The 16919-nt window shown below is 42.7% G+C and overlaps 2 protein-coding genes across 2 annotated transcripts in view; one reads left to right on the forward strand and one right to left on the reverse strand.

Moving 5' to 3' along the window:
* Positions 1–5742, reverse strand: part of nrg2a (neuregulin 2a) — a gene marked incomplete at both ends in the record, with an annotated part of 72440 nt that extends 66698 nt beyond the window's left edge. Inside the window, one exon of the mRNA XM_080549587.1 lies at positions 5322–5742. Coding sequence (XP_080405713.1) covers positions 5322–5742 — 421 coding nt within the window. The remainder of the gene's footprint in view (positions 1–5321) is intronic.
* An 8589-nt stretch (positions 5743–14331) lies between these two features.
* On the forward strand, positions 14332–15226 carry puraa (purine-rich element binding protein Aa; the record flags this gene model as incomplete). Its single annotated transcript, XM_080549588.1, has 1 exon — positions 14332–15226. Exon 1 carries the CDS (start codon positions 14357–14359, stop codon positions 15224–15226), a length of 870 nt encoding a protein of 289 aa, XP_080405714.1. The 5' UTR covers positions 14332–14356.
* Positions 15227–16919: the final 1693 nt, after the last annotated feature.

Raw genomic sequence — 16919 nt, forward strand, 5'->3', positions numbered from 1 at the left:
CAGCCCTATCATTATGACCGTCTCAAATAAATAACATACTGTACTGGCCAATTAGTTATTAAGTTAGTTATCTATTGAGGACAAATGTATGTAATAGTTATTATAAGGAAAGTGAGACATGTAGGAAGTTAACAACAATGACCCCCAGATACAGCTAGACCAAAATAGAATGATTGCAACCACTAGTTGTCTGGCAGCGCAAGCAACAACTTTACAAATGGCACAGCTCTGGATTTGAACTACATAAATAGTGGATTAAACTACATCAAAATTCACTTAGCCAACTGCATTGCCTATCTGGGCTGTCTGAAACATTCCGGACTGAATTTACAACTCGGTGATTACAGGCTGTTACAGAGGCTTGTGCTATAGCTCTCACTCCTCCTCGTCAAACCGAATCAAAGAACATCTGAAAATAATTCGGTAATTAAAATAGATATTACCTTTAGCGAAACACAGCATGGGCCGGAGGATGGGATGTTCAAATGGAATGCGTGTTCCACCATCCACCTCCCTCAGGGTCTCAGATGGACCCTGTTATCTGGAGCGCTTACTGTGCTTCTGAACCTTTAATAACTGAACCTTTTGTACTAAGGTCAAACACTCTGATGATAGGGGGTCCTCCTGCCTCACCACATTACAATGATAGTGTGTGTGTGTGTGTGTGTGTGTGCGTGTGTGTGTGTGTGTGTGTGTGCGTGTGTGTGTGTGTGTGTGTGTGTGTGTGTGTGTGCGTGCGTGCGTGTGTGTGTGCGTGTGTGTGTGCGTGCGTGCGTGCGTGCGTGCGTGCGTGCGTGCGTTAGTGCGTGCGTGTGCGTGTGCGTGTACGTACTTCCATGTCTTAGGAAACAGTGACAAACAACTCCTCTGGTGAATGTGAGTCAGAATCTAATTGTCGGGGTGATCCAAGAAGAAGAGGAGAGAGACCATTGGAACAGGGTAACACAGTCTCCTACCTCCCCTACTTTTTAATCTCCTACATTTGGCTGGCTGCTGGAGCCCTGGGGGGGGGCAGAGTGGAGGAGCAGAGGGGCTCCGTGTATAAATACATCACCCAGGGAACACGGAAAACAACCTCCATAAACATTGATCATCATGTGTGACCTGGATCAATACAAACCCCTTCCTGAGTATCCCACTGCTAGTCAGTCAATCTGCCTCCCCGGCCTCCGCCTGGACTCCATCACACAGCTCAGCCTTCCTAGGAACAACAGACCCCGCCGCAGCCCTACAGCACTAAGATCCCATATAAATCACGAGATTTATGATCGTAAAACAGGTTACATCATGTCTGTGATTTATACTTAAATTAAAATTAAGGTGGAATGATTTATAGAGGCGAGACGGCTCCGCTGAGGCAATCGTGACAGCGAATACCACAATCGGTGCTTCCGGAAATGTCTGGCCCACCAGGAAAGTATAGCAGCACTGTACTTGCAAAAAATAAAAAAAAATTGGTCTTTGCCTCTTAATCAGAGACTTTAGATCTAGGGAACCAGTCGTCAGAATTTCCGATCAATTCTATTAATAGGGTCATCTGGATGAACAACAAATCCGTCGGGGCAGCTGTGGCTCCGAAGGCAGAGCCGGCATCTAATGATCACAAGGGTTGGGAGTTTGGCGGTCCGATCCCTGGCTGGCCACATGTCGAGGTGTCCTTGGACGAGACACTGAAATTGTTCCCAATGAGCAGGCGGGCACCTTGCATGGTAGCTTGCCACCATCGGTGTGTGAATAGGTGAATGAGATGCCATTGTAAAGTGCTTTGGAATAATGTCCATTTACCATTTAACAAATCAGATATATTTGTGCACCCCCTCTTATAAGGCCAACATAACTCAGATTCATAAAGTGAACAGGTTTGTTTGTTTGTTTGTTTATTAGGATCCCCATTAGGTAATGCCATGACATTAGCTAGTCTTCCTGGGGTCGGATTAACAGGTTAGAAAGTATCATCTGCCAATATAATCATCACTTGAATTCCACATAATCATTATAATTGTTTCATGTACAAAATTGTGAATTATTTCTCCCAATACAGTTTAATCACTTGGATTGAAACATTAACTTTTTACACTATTGGTTCAGTGAAAACAAGCAACAGCAATCTAAATGTAGTCTGCAGCGACAGATGCTTTCTTTCTCTTTCCTGTTTGTCTACAGGCACTGTGTGTGTGTGATTGAGCAGGAGAGAACCACATCCCACACTCCCCTCTAGATATAGAGTACAGCAGCAGTATGGAAGTGGGACAGACTACATGCACCTGCTTTAGCTGCCTGCAGGCTTCCACTCCCACATGACAGGTACCACTCCAGGCCAACAGGGGGCCTTGTCGCTCTCTGTCAATGTCAAATTCCTAAACTAATTCACATTGAGTCCTGTGTGTCTATACGTAGTCTGTATGTCCCTCCCAATACACTAACAATACCAAATACTACCTACTCTGTATTTTCGGATTAGAGTCTGCAGCAAACTACTTTGTTTGGTAATGAATTAAGGGATGAGGCTGGGGAAATGGAACCACTCTCAAAACCATAGGCAGAGCTAAGAATGTAAGAGGCTCAAAGACGGACAGTCCATTCCATCAACATTATAGTTCTCTTTTGAAGCATTATATCTAGACTCAAATGACAACAAAAACATTTGCAATGGGGGTAATAGCTTACAACCATACATTTAGGGTTATGACAAGATAAGACAAGTTGTACTACCCGATGTTATCATCTTCAAAAAATCAACAGGTATACATGAACTGAAATGACCATCGAAGCAGCAGGGAATCCTACAAATTGTGGCTTCAACTCTTGTCATGTCAAACCGTACTCATACATGAATCCTGGCTAGTTGAAGAGCAGCTCCGGCATGCTAGCTGTACCACTGCATTATATCATCCTCCTGACTCCCCGTGACTCTGCTTGTTCAGGCATAAAAACATCAGACATACTCCTCGTGTACAGGGAGCAAAACCTTGCATACACCAACGACAGCTGTTCTTCGGGTTCTGTGCGATACTGTCTACAGTAGCCATGCCAAAGAGCAACTCTCGGTTCTCTGCAAGAAACTCCTAAACCAACTCGTGCCCCCCCAACCTGACTGCAGGTGGGACTTATTTGCAGTGGGGGGGTGAAGGCCTCCTGTGGCATCAGGCCACACAAATACCACATGTTGATTCTTCTTAATATTATGTGGGGCGATAACAATGTGAAGTTGATACCACAGACACAGACACACACACACACACACACACACACACACACACACACAATCACACGCACACAGACAGAGAGACACACCCACACACACACACACACTGGGCTGGCTAGAGGGTGCTAATATGTAGGTCTCCTCCATGGGGTCTATGGGGGTAGACAAAAAGCTAGGGGGCCCCCACCACACTACCTGCATCTACAGACAGTCTCTCAATCTAGGCTGAGCCATATGGGACAAAAGTACTATTCTTATCCCCCCAAAATAGGAAGTAAACGGCAGGCATGACATATTTGATATCAGTCGGTTAGTGTGCAGATGCTGCCCCTTTGTCTGAGTGTCTGTCTGAGTGTCTGTCAGTCCAGACAGCAAATTCAACTGTTGCTAAGAGAAGCAGCTCCAGCTGTGAGAATTCCACACAAATAAGCATAAAATAATATGAAATACCTTAATTAAAGAGCATCAAATATCCTACTGGAGTTTGGTACTGTATCAACTTTGATCAATTCAAAACTAAACTGGCAACTCAAGCAAGTAGAAATAAATACCGCATGAGTGACTGATATTCATTTAGCCTACATGGAGTGCAGCTAAATATTGGAACTTCAGGGTCACAACTTTTTCTGAGCACAAACAACCAATCGTTCTATGATTTCTTATTATGCCGCCCAATAGTTGGTCAAAAGCAGGGGTGGAACTGGAATGTATGTAATACACAATATATTAATATGAATTATCCTATCACTAGGGCCCACCATTTTCTCCCTGCACTTAAGGATACAGGATAGTACTCTTTAGAAAAACATCTTGCTGATATCTACTTGTATAGAATATTTGTGGGTTACACACTGACACAAAAGCTATGCCTATACTACACAATATGGGCCAGCATGTAGCCTATGTCATTCCAATAGTCCTGCTATGAATTCAATTGCATTCAGGAAATACAGTGGTGTACTCTCATATGATTTTAAGACACTACCCCCAGAACAGCACCATGGACAGCGAACCCTGTTGCCATTTTGGTTAAGGTTGCCACGGCCCCTATAACTGTAATCCTTTGAAAGTAGGGATACATTTTGGACAGAATGTTCAGCAAAGCACCCACCCAGACCACAACAGAGTGAAACGACTGCAATTATGGAAAATGCAGCCATTTCCCTCGAGGTCAAGGAAGTCGAGAGTCCATAGTATCACTTTGATGAGGCGAGATTATGTCAAAGCACCAATGGTCTAAGAGTTCCAAATGGCTGGCTAGGTTTTGAACATGGGCTGAGGTCAGGGGTCTTCAAGCCATCATGACAGCTGCTCCATGGCCTACATCAATTTCACCCCCATTACCAAAGCAGTTTGCTTCCATCAACGCAGAAAACAGCATAGTGATGGGGTCAGAGAACAGCTTTGATGCGAGTAACTTGTGGTAAGGAATGAATTAACTCCCACCACTCGGAAGGCCCATTACGCGCAAAGCAGCACTTCCCGCAACCGACGTGTGTGTGTGTGTGTGTGTGTGTGTGTGTGTGTGTGTGTGTGTGTGTGTGTGTGTGTGTGTGTGTGTGTGCGTGTGTGTGCGTGCGTGCGTTTGCGGGCGCGCGTATACTGCATCGACACTCGCATTGATGGAAACGCCACGACTATGCTGCACCGTGGGTATTCATTGTTTTAATCAACCAAATGATCCACGCCTCCCCTTTCCTTTCTGTGGAATCTTAAGACATGTCAAGTGTGTGTGTGTGTGTGTGTGTGTGTGTGTGTGTGTGTGTGTGTGTGTGTGTGTGTGTGTGTGTGTGTGTGTGTGTGTGTGTGTGTGTGTGTGTGTGCGTGTGTGTGTGTGTGTGTGTGTGTGTGTGTGTGTGTGTGTGTGTTTAGTTAAATGGAAGGCTTAAAGAGTTTATGTAGCCTCCTGGCGAATGCTGCTGCAAAGACGCCCCATGCATGGGCACCCATCTGTTACTCAGTGTAAAACATCTTTAAATTATTTGCCACCATGTATACACATATCGAACACAAGGACGTAACCCGACTATAGGCTACAGACACAGATATACTTTACAGATACATCTACCAGGTTCGACTTTACACTACAGGTAGCCTATTAACGAATCAAACTTACCGCAGTCTTCACACAATATCCTCCCCACATCTTTTTTGAGATTCTTCCCACTAGTATCTAGGGGAGCGAACGACGCCTTGAAAACCAAGGGCTCGTCGGTTGGGTCCATGAAAAAAATGTACTTGTGGTTCTTGATCACTTTGGCGCACCTCGGAGCCTCCGATCCTCCGAATTCCCCGACGGTGACGAGCTGCTCCCGTACCAGACCCCCGCTGTTCCGCGGCCACACGTCCAGCACTTTGACATTCACACGGTACGGTGAATCCTCCGCTGAGACGTTCAGAGGCGTGGACTGCACCTTGCCCTCGATTACCACGGCGGACTGGTAAGCCTGGTCCTGCAGGGAATTCAAACTCGGGGAGTAGCAGGCGAAGGAGACCCCGATGACCAGCATGGATAAATGTACTGAATCAAGCCTCATGCCGCCTGCTTGGGCTCGGTGGTCGCTGCTGGTCGCGTTGCGGCAGGGGGGCTCTCTGGACTGCGATGGGGCGATGGCGCTGGAGCTTGGTGGAAGGAAGAGACTGCAAATAGGCTCCAGTAGCACGGCAGCGGCGCGGCAGACCTTGTGTAAGTGTCCATGCCATCGGGATCCGCTTGCTTTTTTCCCGATAATTTTGCAATGGGGGAAACACCAGCTATAGGAACCGGAAACCGCGTAATTGATGCTGGGTTTTAAAATCCCGTCACTGCATTCTGCTAAAAATACATTCTAAAAAATGCAAGGGATTCGTGGATTTCCCCCCCCCCCCATCAGAAGACGCTCTTATGCTGCCATAGCAGCCTATCCGCAAGACGACGCCAGTCTATCTTTGCCCAAAAATTGCAGTGGTCTGGTCTGGTGGGCGCCCTGCTCAAGTGGTGATGGTTTTCTGTATCATTCAGCCGCAGACAAAATACGTGAAATGCTGCAGTGAACAATTAGTTGTGTAGGCTAGTCCGACATACGATTCATTCCCCCAAACGAAACAGTGTTTTGTTCCGCGGCTAATAAACCGCCTTCTCCCCCTGCCCCGTCTCTCTCCGCCTCCCCCACTTACCAGAGACGGAGAGAAAATATGCCTTTTGCCAAGGGCTCCGCCACAAAAAGCTGATAAGATCGGAGCACTGATATATACGGTACGCCGACAGACCGATGGTCGGTCACCAAACTCTCCCGAAACCCCGAGGAATGGCCAATCACTCCATGCTGTTTCCCATCACCAGACGATTTCACGTTAAAATGAAATAAATAAATAAACGCTGAAATGCATCACGCGTCCCTTTCTAAAATTGCGTCTTACAGAAGACATATCCCTCGGGGAAAAAAGGGTATAAAGATCGATTGAAAATGCAGCTGCAATCAGTTAGATAGCAGGCTCTTTTGGATGCGATGACTAACGCTGCGAAAGCCTTTCACAGCCAGCCTCGGATTCTTCAAGTGACTATTTTGAATGAGTTTTGCGTCTCATTGCATTATTAAGTCATGCCCTGCATTCAGGTCACATTCGCTGCTCTCTCTGCCTCTGAAAAAAAAACTGATGCTGAGGGGCGCTGCATCAAATCCATACAACTAAAACAGCTGCGATTGGGCTAGAGAGTGAGACAGGAGAATACATAGCTATAGCTTTCACAATTTAACGACGTACGGACGGACACTCGGTTATATTCAAGTATGTTGTGTGTTATGCGATAGGCCAACAAATATGGGCATACATAGCCCATTAAGCCATGACATGCATATTGAGAGAATAAGGAAGAATCTTAAAGAAAACGTTATAGGCTAATGCACATATCTTATTCGGATAATATTCAAGTTAGTGAGGTCAATATTACGTTGATCAATACATTGAATGCGGATAGAACCCCTGGCCGACAGTATTCACAAAGAGCGACATCTGCTGACCAACTCGCAATGCCTAAAGCAGATGTGAGGTCAGAGTATTCAAATATGCTGGACGCGAATGCACAATTCAGTACTATTGTTGCTCCTAGCACATAACGACTCTTGAAAGTATTATGAAAAACCAAGGACTCAAATAAGATCATCAAATGTCCATACAAAAGTTAAATAGGCCTATGATCAGCACAGCAGTTACGGTATCGGCCTACCACCCACACCCCTGCACCCAAAGAAACACTAACTACAGCACACGAGTCTCAACATATGTCACTTGGGCGAAAGATGGAATATGAATAGCCTATATAAGAAATGTCAAATGGAGAAGTTTGTTGGCAACGACGTAACATCGCCCACTCCAATACCTCCCAAGGCGCACTACATCGGCGAGCGATGCGCTGTCCGTGGTGCTGAAACCGTTTATCATATCTGTATATGTCCAACTCCACTCAGTTCCTCGAGGCTCACTGAAGTGACCTCATATGATATGCCTACTAACACCACACAACATACAATCACACTATCTCCACGAAATTCATATTCCGTGTTTCTTTCAAACTTGGTTTGGCCTCCCAGTAATAATTTTAATTAATAATAATTTTGCCATTTAGCAGACGCTTTTAATCCAAAGCGATTTACAATTACGAATTACAAGGACATTCCCCGTGGAGTAACTGAGGGCTAAGTACCTTACTCAAGGGCACACTAGTAGTGGTTTCAGGCGGGATTTGAACTCACAACCCGATCACAAGTCCAACTCACTATCCACTACTACCACCACTACCCCCCCCAGGTAGGCTACATTATGACAGCATAGAATAATATAATTATATATATAATTATGTATATAATATAAAAGTAAAAAAATGTTTAATTATAGGCTAGATATATACAAATCTAGCATTAGGCTATCATATACTTCAATACACAACATGGTGAATACATCACTGACTTTGAGATTAAAGGCGATGAAGTCTATTGGCGGATTCCCGGTGCAGCTAAGACAGGGTCAGGGCCTATCGGATGTTATCATGAACATGACATCTGGCTACATATGATTGATCATTTTAGCCTACACGACCCATTCAGTAGATTAAGGGCATAGGCCATCTCTGACTCCAGCTGTAGAAGTATAGGCTTTAGGTCCCACAGTCTACAGTCCTCAATTTGGGTCTGCATGCATAATCCTTTTACAGGCTACTCAGAGACGCCTGTTGGATATCTAACCTGAAATTGGAAAGTATGTTAAATTAACTGAGAGAAACTATGGCTATTAAAAAGGGGCGCATTCTTGTGTTTCAATGTGTTTATTAAGAAGCATATAGCCTATTGTACAAATGCATTTCTTACGCTCCATTTTTCACATAATAATATTTTAAAAAAACAAAAGGAAGGGCATGCACATTCTTGAAAATCCTTTGGACGAATGTCATGCACATAGGGCTCTTTCGTGCTATTTTCATTCAATTAATTTGAACGATAGCATATTTAATATGAATAAGTATATGTTTAGGCTCAGTAAGATCGTGGATCGTCTCCTCCAATGCATATTCAGTGGTTGTGGTTTATAAAGATATTCAATGCATTCAGTGGTTGGTTTATAAAGATATTCAATGCCTTCAGTGGTTGGTTTATAAAGATATTCAATGCATTCAGTGGTTGGTTTATAAAGATATTCAATGCATTCAGTGGTTGGTTTATAAAGATATTCAATGCATTCAGTGGTTGGTTTATAAAGATATTCCTCTGTAAGAACTGTAATTTCGACAGAGGAACAGTGCGAGGCGCACGCCTATTGCAGTTCCACCCGGCAACATGAGCGTGCGTCTGACATCAGAGGACCAGCGTGCGGCGTTGAACTTGTGCGTGCGTCCCTCTCCATGCCACGACTCGCTGTTTCTGTTCCATCTTGTGAAGCGGTGATCAGTGAGGAAGCAGCGCGTTAGCAGTGTTGACAGTATAGCCTAAAGCAGTTATTCAGTTATTCACCTTTTGTCTTTTCCGTGTCTGTCTGCGACGAGACTGCGAGACTCCGAGGCTCTAAAGGCGTGCATGCCTGCAGACTAAACGGGGTAAGATATGTCGTATTGTTGCCCGTTCATGGAGGCTAGGTCTGTGACTTTGGGAAGAGGACGAGGCTTTATTTACATGTCATTGCATTGATGCATTCATCACTGTAATAGCCTACTCTCTCTCCCCCGATCGGTGTTCTGGTATGCAAAGTGATTACTCCCCGTGGACTGTCTGCAGGCTGCCCTGACCTGATGGACGAGAGGGTTTCCGGTAGCCTAATCTCGAAAGTATAGTTACCAATCAAGCGATGTTGACTAGCCTACTGCAGTAAATCGACATTTAGCCTACAATGATTAGATTAGTAATCTCTGATGAAATGATAGGCTACATCTTATTTTCCATAACATGTCATGCCCACATATATTTCCCATAAAATATCCATTCACGTCACTGTATCTTCATGCATCATCCTTTGGCAACGCTCTCACTGACATGCATGACACCTCTTGAAGTATGATTGTTGCGTTTCACCTTGCCTTTTTGCAATTCCTCAGTGGTGATGGTGCGGGCTATTTCTTTCCAGACTTACTTTGTAGTTGTGAGTTAAAACCTGTTAAAATGCATTGAGCTCTGAAGGATAAATCCTGCACCTAAGATTTAGATTAATGGTCTTTAACATGTAATAACACTATAATAGCATAACGCAGAGTCTACTTTGGACCGAGTCGGGACATCAGAGAACAGCTACTGTAGCTAATTAAAATCATCTGAAACATGAATAGCCTATCCATCTTGCTGCTGAAAAAAGGTGTCAAACACGCAGAAAATTCCATGTAACCTCCATTTGGGGGTGGGTCTCTTTTTTTCAGTTTACCCTTATTAGACTGATCAAATTGAAGGTCCAGACGTTATGACTGAGTAAGTCCTATCCAAACAACAAGAGAACAATCCAATTATTTTAAATTAATACGTAATTAACGATAAACATAGCAAGAGAACATTAATCAATGTTCTTGACCATCAACGTTCATTACATATCACAATCCGCAGGATCTTCTGGACAAACTCTTCGAGGTGGAAAAAAACAAACCAGTCGCCCTGCTGTGTGTGTGTGTGTGTGTGTGTGTGTGTGTGTGTGTGTGTGTGTGTGTGTGTGTGTGTGTGTGTGTGTGTGTGTGAGAGAGAGAGAGAGAGAGAGAGAGAGAGAGAGAGAGAGAGAGGGGGGGGGGGGGGAGGGGGGAGGGAGGGAGAGGGCGACCTACTTATAAATCATAAATTGGGGTGTTATATCCACTCGATTTCAATGATAGGGATTTCAGTAGGCTATTAACCTTTTTTATTATCAGTTTTAGGTCCTATGTAAGCCTTTTCCTTGACGTTTTAGGTTCCGTTATTGGTCTTTATCAACGCCACAATGTCGAACTCGATATAGGTGATATTTGTTTCTTAACATGTTGATTGGGCTGATAGGCCTACCGCCGCGCACACCCCCTTCAGATGACGTCCACGTGGTGCGTAAAACCACCAGACGTGTAAGAAAACAACTTTAAGGTTCAAAAGACCCAGGCAGAATGTTTCCCTTTGGCGGCTTAGTCAGTATTAAGCATGCAGAGCGACAAAGCTCCAGGACAGACGTTTCTGCCGAAACATTCTTCATAGTGATCAACAGAACTGATCTGAAAACCAAATAGTCAGAATGTTGTGCCCATCGTGACGTTAGAATTATAAGGTTCTATCTCAATTTTTGTCAAAATTGAGTTTTTTTTACATAATCTGATCCATTAGGTGTTTGTGTGGTGTTGTTTTTTTTTAAATGTTGACATTTTTGAGTTAGTAATTAATAAAATACAAAGGTTCCATCTCACAGAACATAATGGAATGTAAAAACGTTGACGCTCAATATCTCTGAACTGCCCTAAACGGAGATAGAACCTTATCATTCTAAACGGAGATAGAACCTTATCATTCTAAACGGAGATAGAACCTTATCATTCTAACATTCTAAACGGAGATAGAACCTTATCATTCTAGCTCTAACATTCTAAACGGAGATAGAACCTTATCATTCTAGCTCACGATTCTTCATAGTGATCAACAGAACTGATCTGAAAACCAAATAGTCAGAATGTTGTGCCCATGCTGTTTTTGTCTGAGCATTGTTTTTTAATGAGCAACAGTCTAGACAAGTAGAATAATGTCTATTGAGAGATATCACGTGCACAAAAATATCACATAATTCCCTTTTCCCTGTCGCATATTATGATTGGATGATGGGAAAGGCCTTTTTCTTATTTTCAAAAGGCTGGTATTCTTAGTATAACATTATTGATCTAGCAAAATGAAATCAAACATAGTTATTAAGCTCTATAAACACCACGGCAACGAACATGGTAGCCCATGGGCCTATCCATGCAGCATTCTGAATCGTATGCAGACCTTTTCGGAATAGGCCTAAATAATTACCTTAGGGTTGTCAGTCGCTTGTTGCTATCAACATGAAAATGACATACCATGTCACATTTACAAAGGTAAATTATTAACTTTTTCAAATCAATTACCCAAATTATGAGTAGCTAAATGGCTATAATAAAGCTATAATCTGCATCTAGAGTACCATTTTAGTTGTAGATGCATGTAGGCCCACATTTCCAGAATGTCTATTTTATTGGCTAAAAGAATAGTGAATCCGTTTTTTATTTCTTAATTGACATTAGCACATGTATAAATATATGAAAAAGGCTAAGACATCATTTGCTCATTCTTCCTTCTGTGAGTGAGAACCAATATAACTTATTTATATTCATATTCATCTTCACATTCAAGTTATTCATGAATAATATGTGTCGTATATGAATTTGGCGGTCAAAGCACTTCAAACAGTAAAACCATTGATCTTGATGAACTAATATCGGGATCCATTTGTGTGATTCGTTATAGAGCTATACAATTGTTGTGTTTTATTTGCTGAATTGTTTAATCTCTTTGTAATAAAATGAGAAATACTTCATATTTTAATCGTTGTTGCATGCATGGTCGGTCAAAATTGATCATCCAAATAAGATGTGGGGGTTTTCAAGGAAAAAGTCAAAAACGCCCAAATGCTGTATGAATGACAGTGACTAATAAGTTGCTGATGTAATAAATATTATGCTGTGGCCTATAGTGTTACACATTTGTATTTATTCGATTGTATCGAATTTAGTGTGGCTGCCTGCTTTTGTTCAATAAAACATGCTATTTCATAGCCTACGTAGATTCCTGATATTTCTAATCCTTACACATTTGTAGACAATTGAAATAAATGTAGCAGGCTAATTATTTCAGATACACGCGACCGAACGGGCTGATGAACCGTTAGAATCAAAAGTATTTATTTGATTAATGTAACACTTAAACATGTTCATGTTGTGTTCGTTTTGTAAGGCATTATTTTTTATATATAATATATATATCAAATGGACTCTTTCGAGTGTTTAATTTAAATGCTGTTGTGCCTCTTTCTTAGTAAGCCTATTAGGCCTATCTGACAGTATAATTAGATCACTATATAGCCTATTGAAGTACCAGATTTGGCTTTCAATAAAATCTTCAATTCAATATTCTTAGTGACCAGTTTCGTCAACTTTTATTTTACTTACATTAACTCACATCTTTATCTCATATTTTTAAAGGATGGAGGTGAAATAAAGCGAAACCCTATTGCGCTCTGAGCGGTGTGGACACATTGAGGTCTCTGTCACGTGTTATTGCGCCTGTCGCTCTCTGTTTAGCCTTATATCAAAAGGATGGAATGCTCTTTCACTCTGAGGATATTCAGGCCTATACCCTATCTTGGAACGTTTTCAGAAATATATAGGCTTGTTTTATCGTCATATGTGTCATTATAGTCAAGTATCTCAGCCTTATTATGAAATCATCTCAAAATAATACAATATAACTAAACAGTTTGTGGCAAATACAAGTTGGTAAAACAAAGACAACTAGTTTAGATGATAAGTAATATTAATGAATATGGCACCGATACGCTTGAATGCAGCGGTTTTGTATAGGACACAGATGTGCCCATGCAGCACCTTAAACAGCTTCCAAGGTAATTTAGGCCTACTGTCCCAACTCCTACAATGAAGAAAATAAATCACAAGTCAAGCAATTTCCACGTGCTTTCAGGTTTATTTGATGGCAACAGTGTAATTAGCCTACACAGTTGGTGTAGCCTAAAGAATAATGGTTTTGCGAGTTGCCTATTATGCGTCGAAGTCGATGTATCGAGTCTATACTGTTGAGCTATTATATTCCTGGAGTGACATAAATGTTAGGCCTACAAAGTAAAACAGAGTAGGCTTAATTAAACATAGTGCAAGGAAACCCCCAGCCCAAAACATCAATAGGTGTTTCCTATGATGAGCCGCTGCGGGACAAGAAAGGGATATTTGGCGGCATATAGGGACACATATTGGGTTTCATGAAAAAAAAAGTTACTCTTATTAATTGAATGATCATAATCGTAACCTGCCAACATAATACATCGAAATGAATGCAGACAATAATCTACCCAATACATCATCATAATAATAACAATAATAATAACCTCAATAGGCTGACAACGATTAATGTTCTTTCCATTTAGAAGCCCAAATGGGTTTTACCCAAAGACGTGGATATTATAGTATTACTTATTGCACTGCACGATTACTCCTCGTCCAATTGTAGCCTACAGACAATATAATAACACAACATGTGGTGTAGGCTTATTTTAGTTTCACTATTGAAAAGGTAAGTGCTTAAAGCTTGTATGACACTGAATTAAGCAATTGGATCTATTTCAGTGCTGACTTATACGGTTAATGATTTTACGAAAGCGCAACGCCTTTATAGTTACGCAGGCCTAAAGGTTATTAATGTTATGGAATTTCCACTTTGGTTGAGGCCACTTCATGAAATAGCCTAGAATTCTGCTCTTGTATTCCTCTCTCTGCAGAGATCTCGCGAGAGCGCTGGTGTACTTTGAGGCCACTTCAATAGCCTAGAATTCTGCTCTTGTATTCCTCTCTCTGCCACAGATCTCGCGAGAGCGCTGGTGTGGCTGGCTGGCTGCGGGGTTGCAGTAGACAGAGGGAGAAGGCAGGCAGCAGGCAGCAGCATCATGGCGGACAGAGACAGTGGCAGTGAGCAGGGAGGAGCGGCCACGGGCCCGGGCGGCATCGGCGGTTCCTCCATGCACCCGGTGACAAGAGGGGCGGGCTCGGCTTCCGGGCTGCAGCACGAGACGCAGGAGCTGGCGTCCAAGCGGGTTGACATCCAGAACAAGCGCTTCTACCTGGACGTGAAGCAGAACGCGAAGGGCCGCTTCTTGAAGATCGCCGAAGTGGGGGCCGGGGGCAACAAGAGCCGCCTCACTCTCTCCATGTCGGTGGCGGTCGAGTTCCGCGACTACTTGGGGGACTTCATCGAACACTACGCCCAATTAGGTCCGAGCAACCCGGACATCGCCCAGGACGAGCCGCGGCGAGCGCTTAAGAGCGAATTCCTGGTCCGGGAGAATCGGAAATACTACATGGATCTGAAGGAGAACCAGAGAGGCCGGTTCCTCCGGATCCGACAGACCGTTAACCGGGGGCCCGGGTTGGGCTCCACGCAAGGCCAGACGATCGCCCTACCTGCCCAGGGACTTATCGAGTTTCGCGACGCTTTGGCCAAACTCATCGACGACTACGGCGTGGAGGACGAGCCCGCGGAGCTGCCCGAGGGGACCTCCTTGACAGTGGACAACAAGCGCTTTTTCTTCGACGTGGGCTCCAATAAGTACGGGGTGTTCATGCGGGTGAGCGAGGTGAAGCCAACGTACCGCAACTCTATCACGGTGCCCTACAAAGTGTGGTCCAAATTCGGGAATACTTTCTGTAAATACGCGGAGGAGATGAAGAAGATCCAGGAGAAGCAGCGGGAGAAGAGGGCCAGCGAGATGCAGCAGCAGCAAGAGGAGATGCACGCTGACGACGGAGACGAGGATTGATATATAAGAGCATCAAAAAACACATGCAAAAAGTAATCAAAATAACAAAAAGAAAGAGAAATTATAATTAAAAACTTTACTGTACAAAAGAAAGAAATCTAAAGATTTAACTGTAACTGTTTAACTCCAAGGGAGCACCACCCACAAAAAGAAACCTCCACAAACTGACAGAGTTATGACATGTTGTCACCCATCGCTGGATGTTACCCACTTATAATACACCATTAATACAGTAAGCGGCTGCTAAACAAGTAATAACATTATATATGAACCGTGTTTCCTACTTGATGACAAAAATGATAAAGAACTGAGTGTTTATTTCCCTTATTAACCAAGAACTTTTGTACACGTTAAAAAGCTATTATAAAAAAAAGTGTTTGCAATGTTCAAATGGAATTATTGCCGAGTTATGAGAAACAAGTCCTTTTCATGTGAGCTAATGACTTCAGCACAAATCAGATATTTTAGTTTTTTTTTTTTTTTTTACCAAAATTTAAAACCTTTTTAAGAGGTTGTCATAGTGTACTTGCCACCCTATTTACCTTTACCTGTGAGTAGAGATGTGTTGTTTACACATGAATCATATGAGGGCTAGGCCTGCTTTGGAATTTTGTTTAGATGTCATGCAGTCTGAAAAAGGTACATAGGCAATTTCATGCAAGGAACTAAGTGCTCTCTCTGTTGTGCAATATGCATTGCATCAAAGTCGAACACCTATTGAACTGGTCCATGAGTCTTGACAACATGATGACCTTCGGAAGAGGCATTCAAATGAATATTACTGTTGTAACTTTTGTTTCAATTGAAATTGTTGTCATGCAGATGGGTATACTATAGACTACCTTTGTGTCTCGTTGTCATGCAATGTGTTAAAAAAAAAAAGATAAGAAGAAAAAAAAAGTACCTGTCTTAGATTAAGCAAGTGCAGTGACAACATGCAGCAAATGACGTAAGAGGAGTGCTTAATAGCATATTTGTAATATAGAGCACTCAACCCAACTAGCACCATACCCCCAACATAATTGGCTTAGTGATCTATTGATAGTGCTAACAAAACAAGGCAAAGCATGAATTTGTGAATCAAATATGCGTTGGGTTTGGACCAGAAAGTAGCAGACATTTTTCTGTGGGGGAAATTTGACAACAGACCAGAGGGAAAAAACAACCAATAGAAGTGCAAATGGTGCCAAGGAGAGCTATTGCTGCATGTGTTCACCTGTACAAAGCTGGATCAGTGTTGGTTTTCCAACATTGTGGCTCAAGGACCTCTCTCCACGCTGGTTTTTATCTCTACCAATGCTCAACTGATCTTTTGGTCATGCTTTAGATTAAATTGCCACTATACCTGTGTAGTAACTTTGTAATTAGGCCTACACTAGTAACAACATGGTATTTAACATGCTGTTGTACCTAATACATGGGCCATTTCTTTGTAATTGCATAGTAATGGGATTGGGCGGTTATGTTATCACACAAGTAGAATAAGGACTGTTCCTTATTGTTAATACAATGTTGTTACTACAGTAATTACCATGTTACTACACAGGTACTGGGGCAACTTTGTGTAAAGTGTTACAGATCTTTTTCTTGAATACTGGTCTCAATATCGCATTATAGTTTCATAAACGGTCAGTCCCAAAGAAGCTGGCGGCAACAATCAGATTTTGTCCAAATTTACCTCAGCATTCACTGA

This window comes from Nansenia antarctica (genome assembly GCF_963989245.1).
Source record: "Nansenia antarctica genome assembly, chromosome: 20".
In the NCBI taxonomy this organism is placed as follows: domain Eukaryota; kingdom Metazoa; phylum Chordata; class Actinopteri; order Argentiniformes; family Microstomatidae; genus Nansenia; species Nansenia antarctica.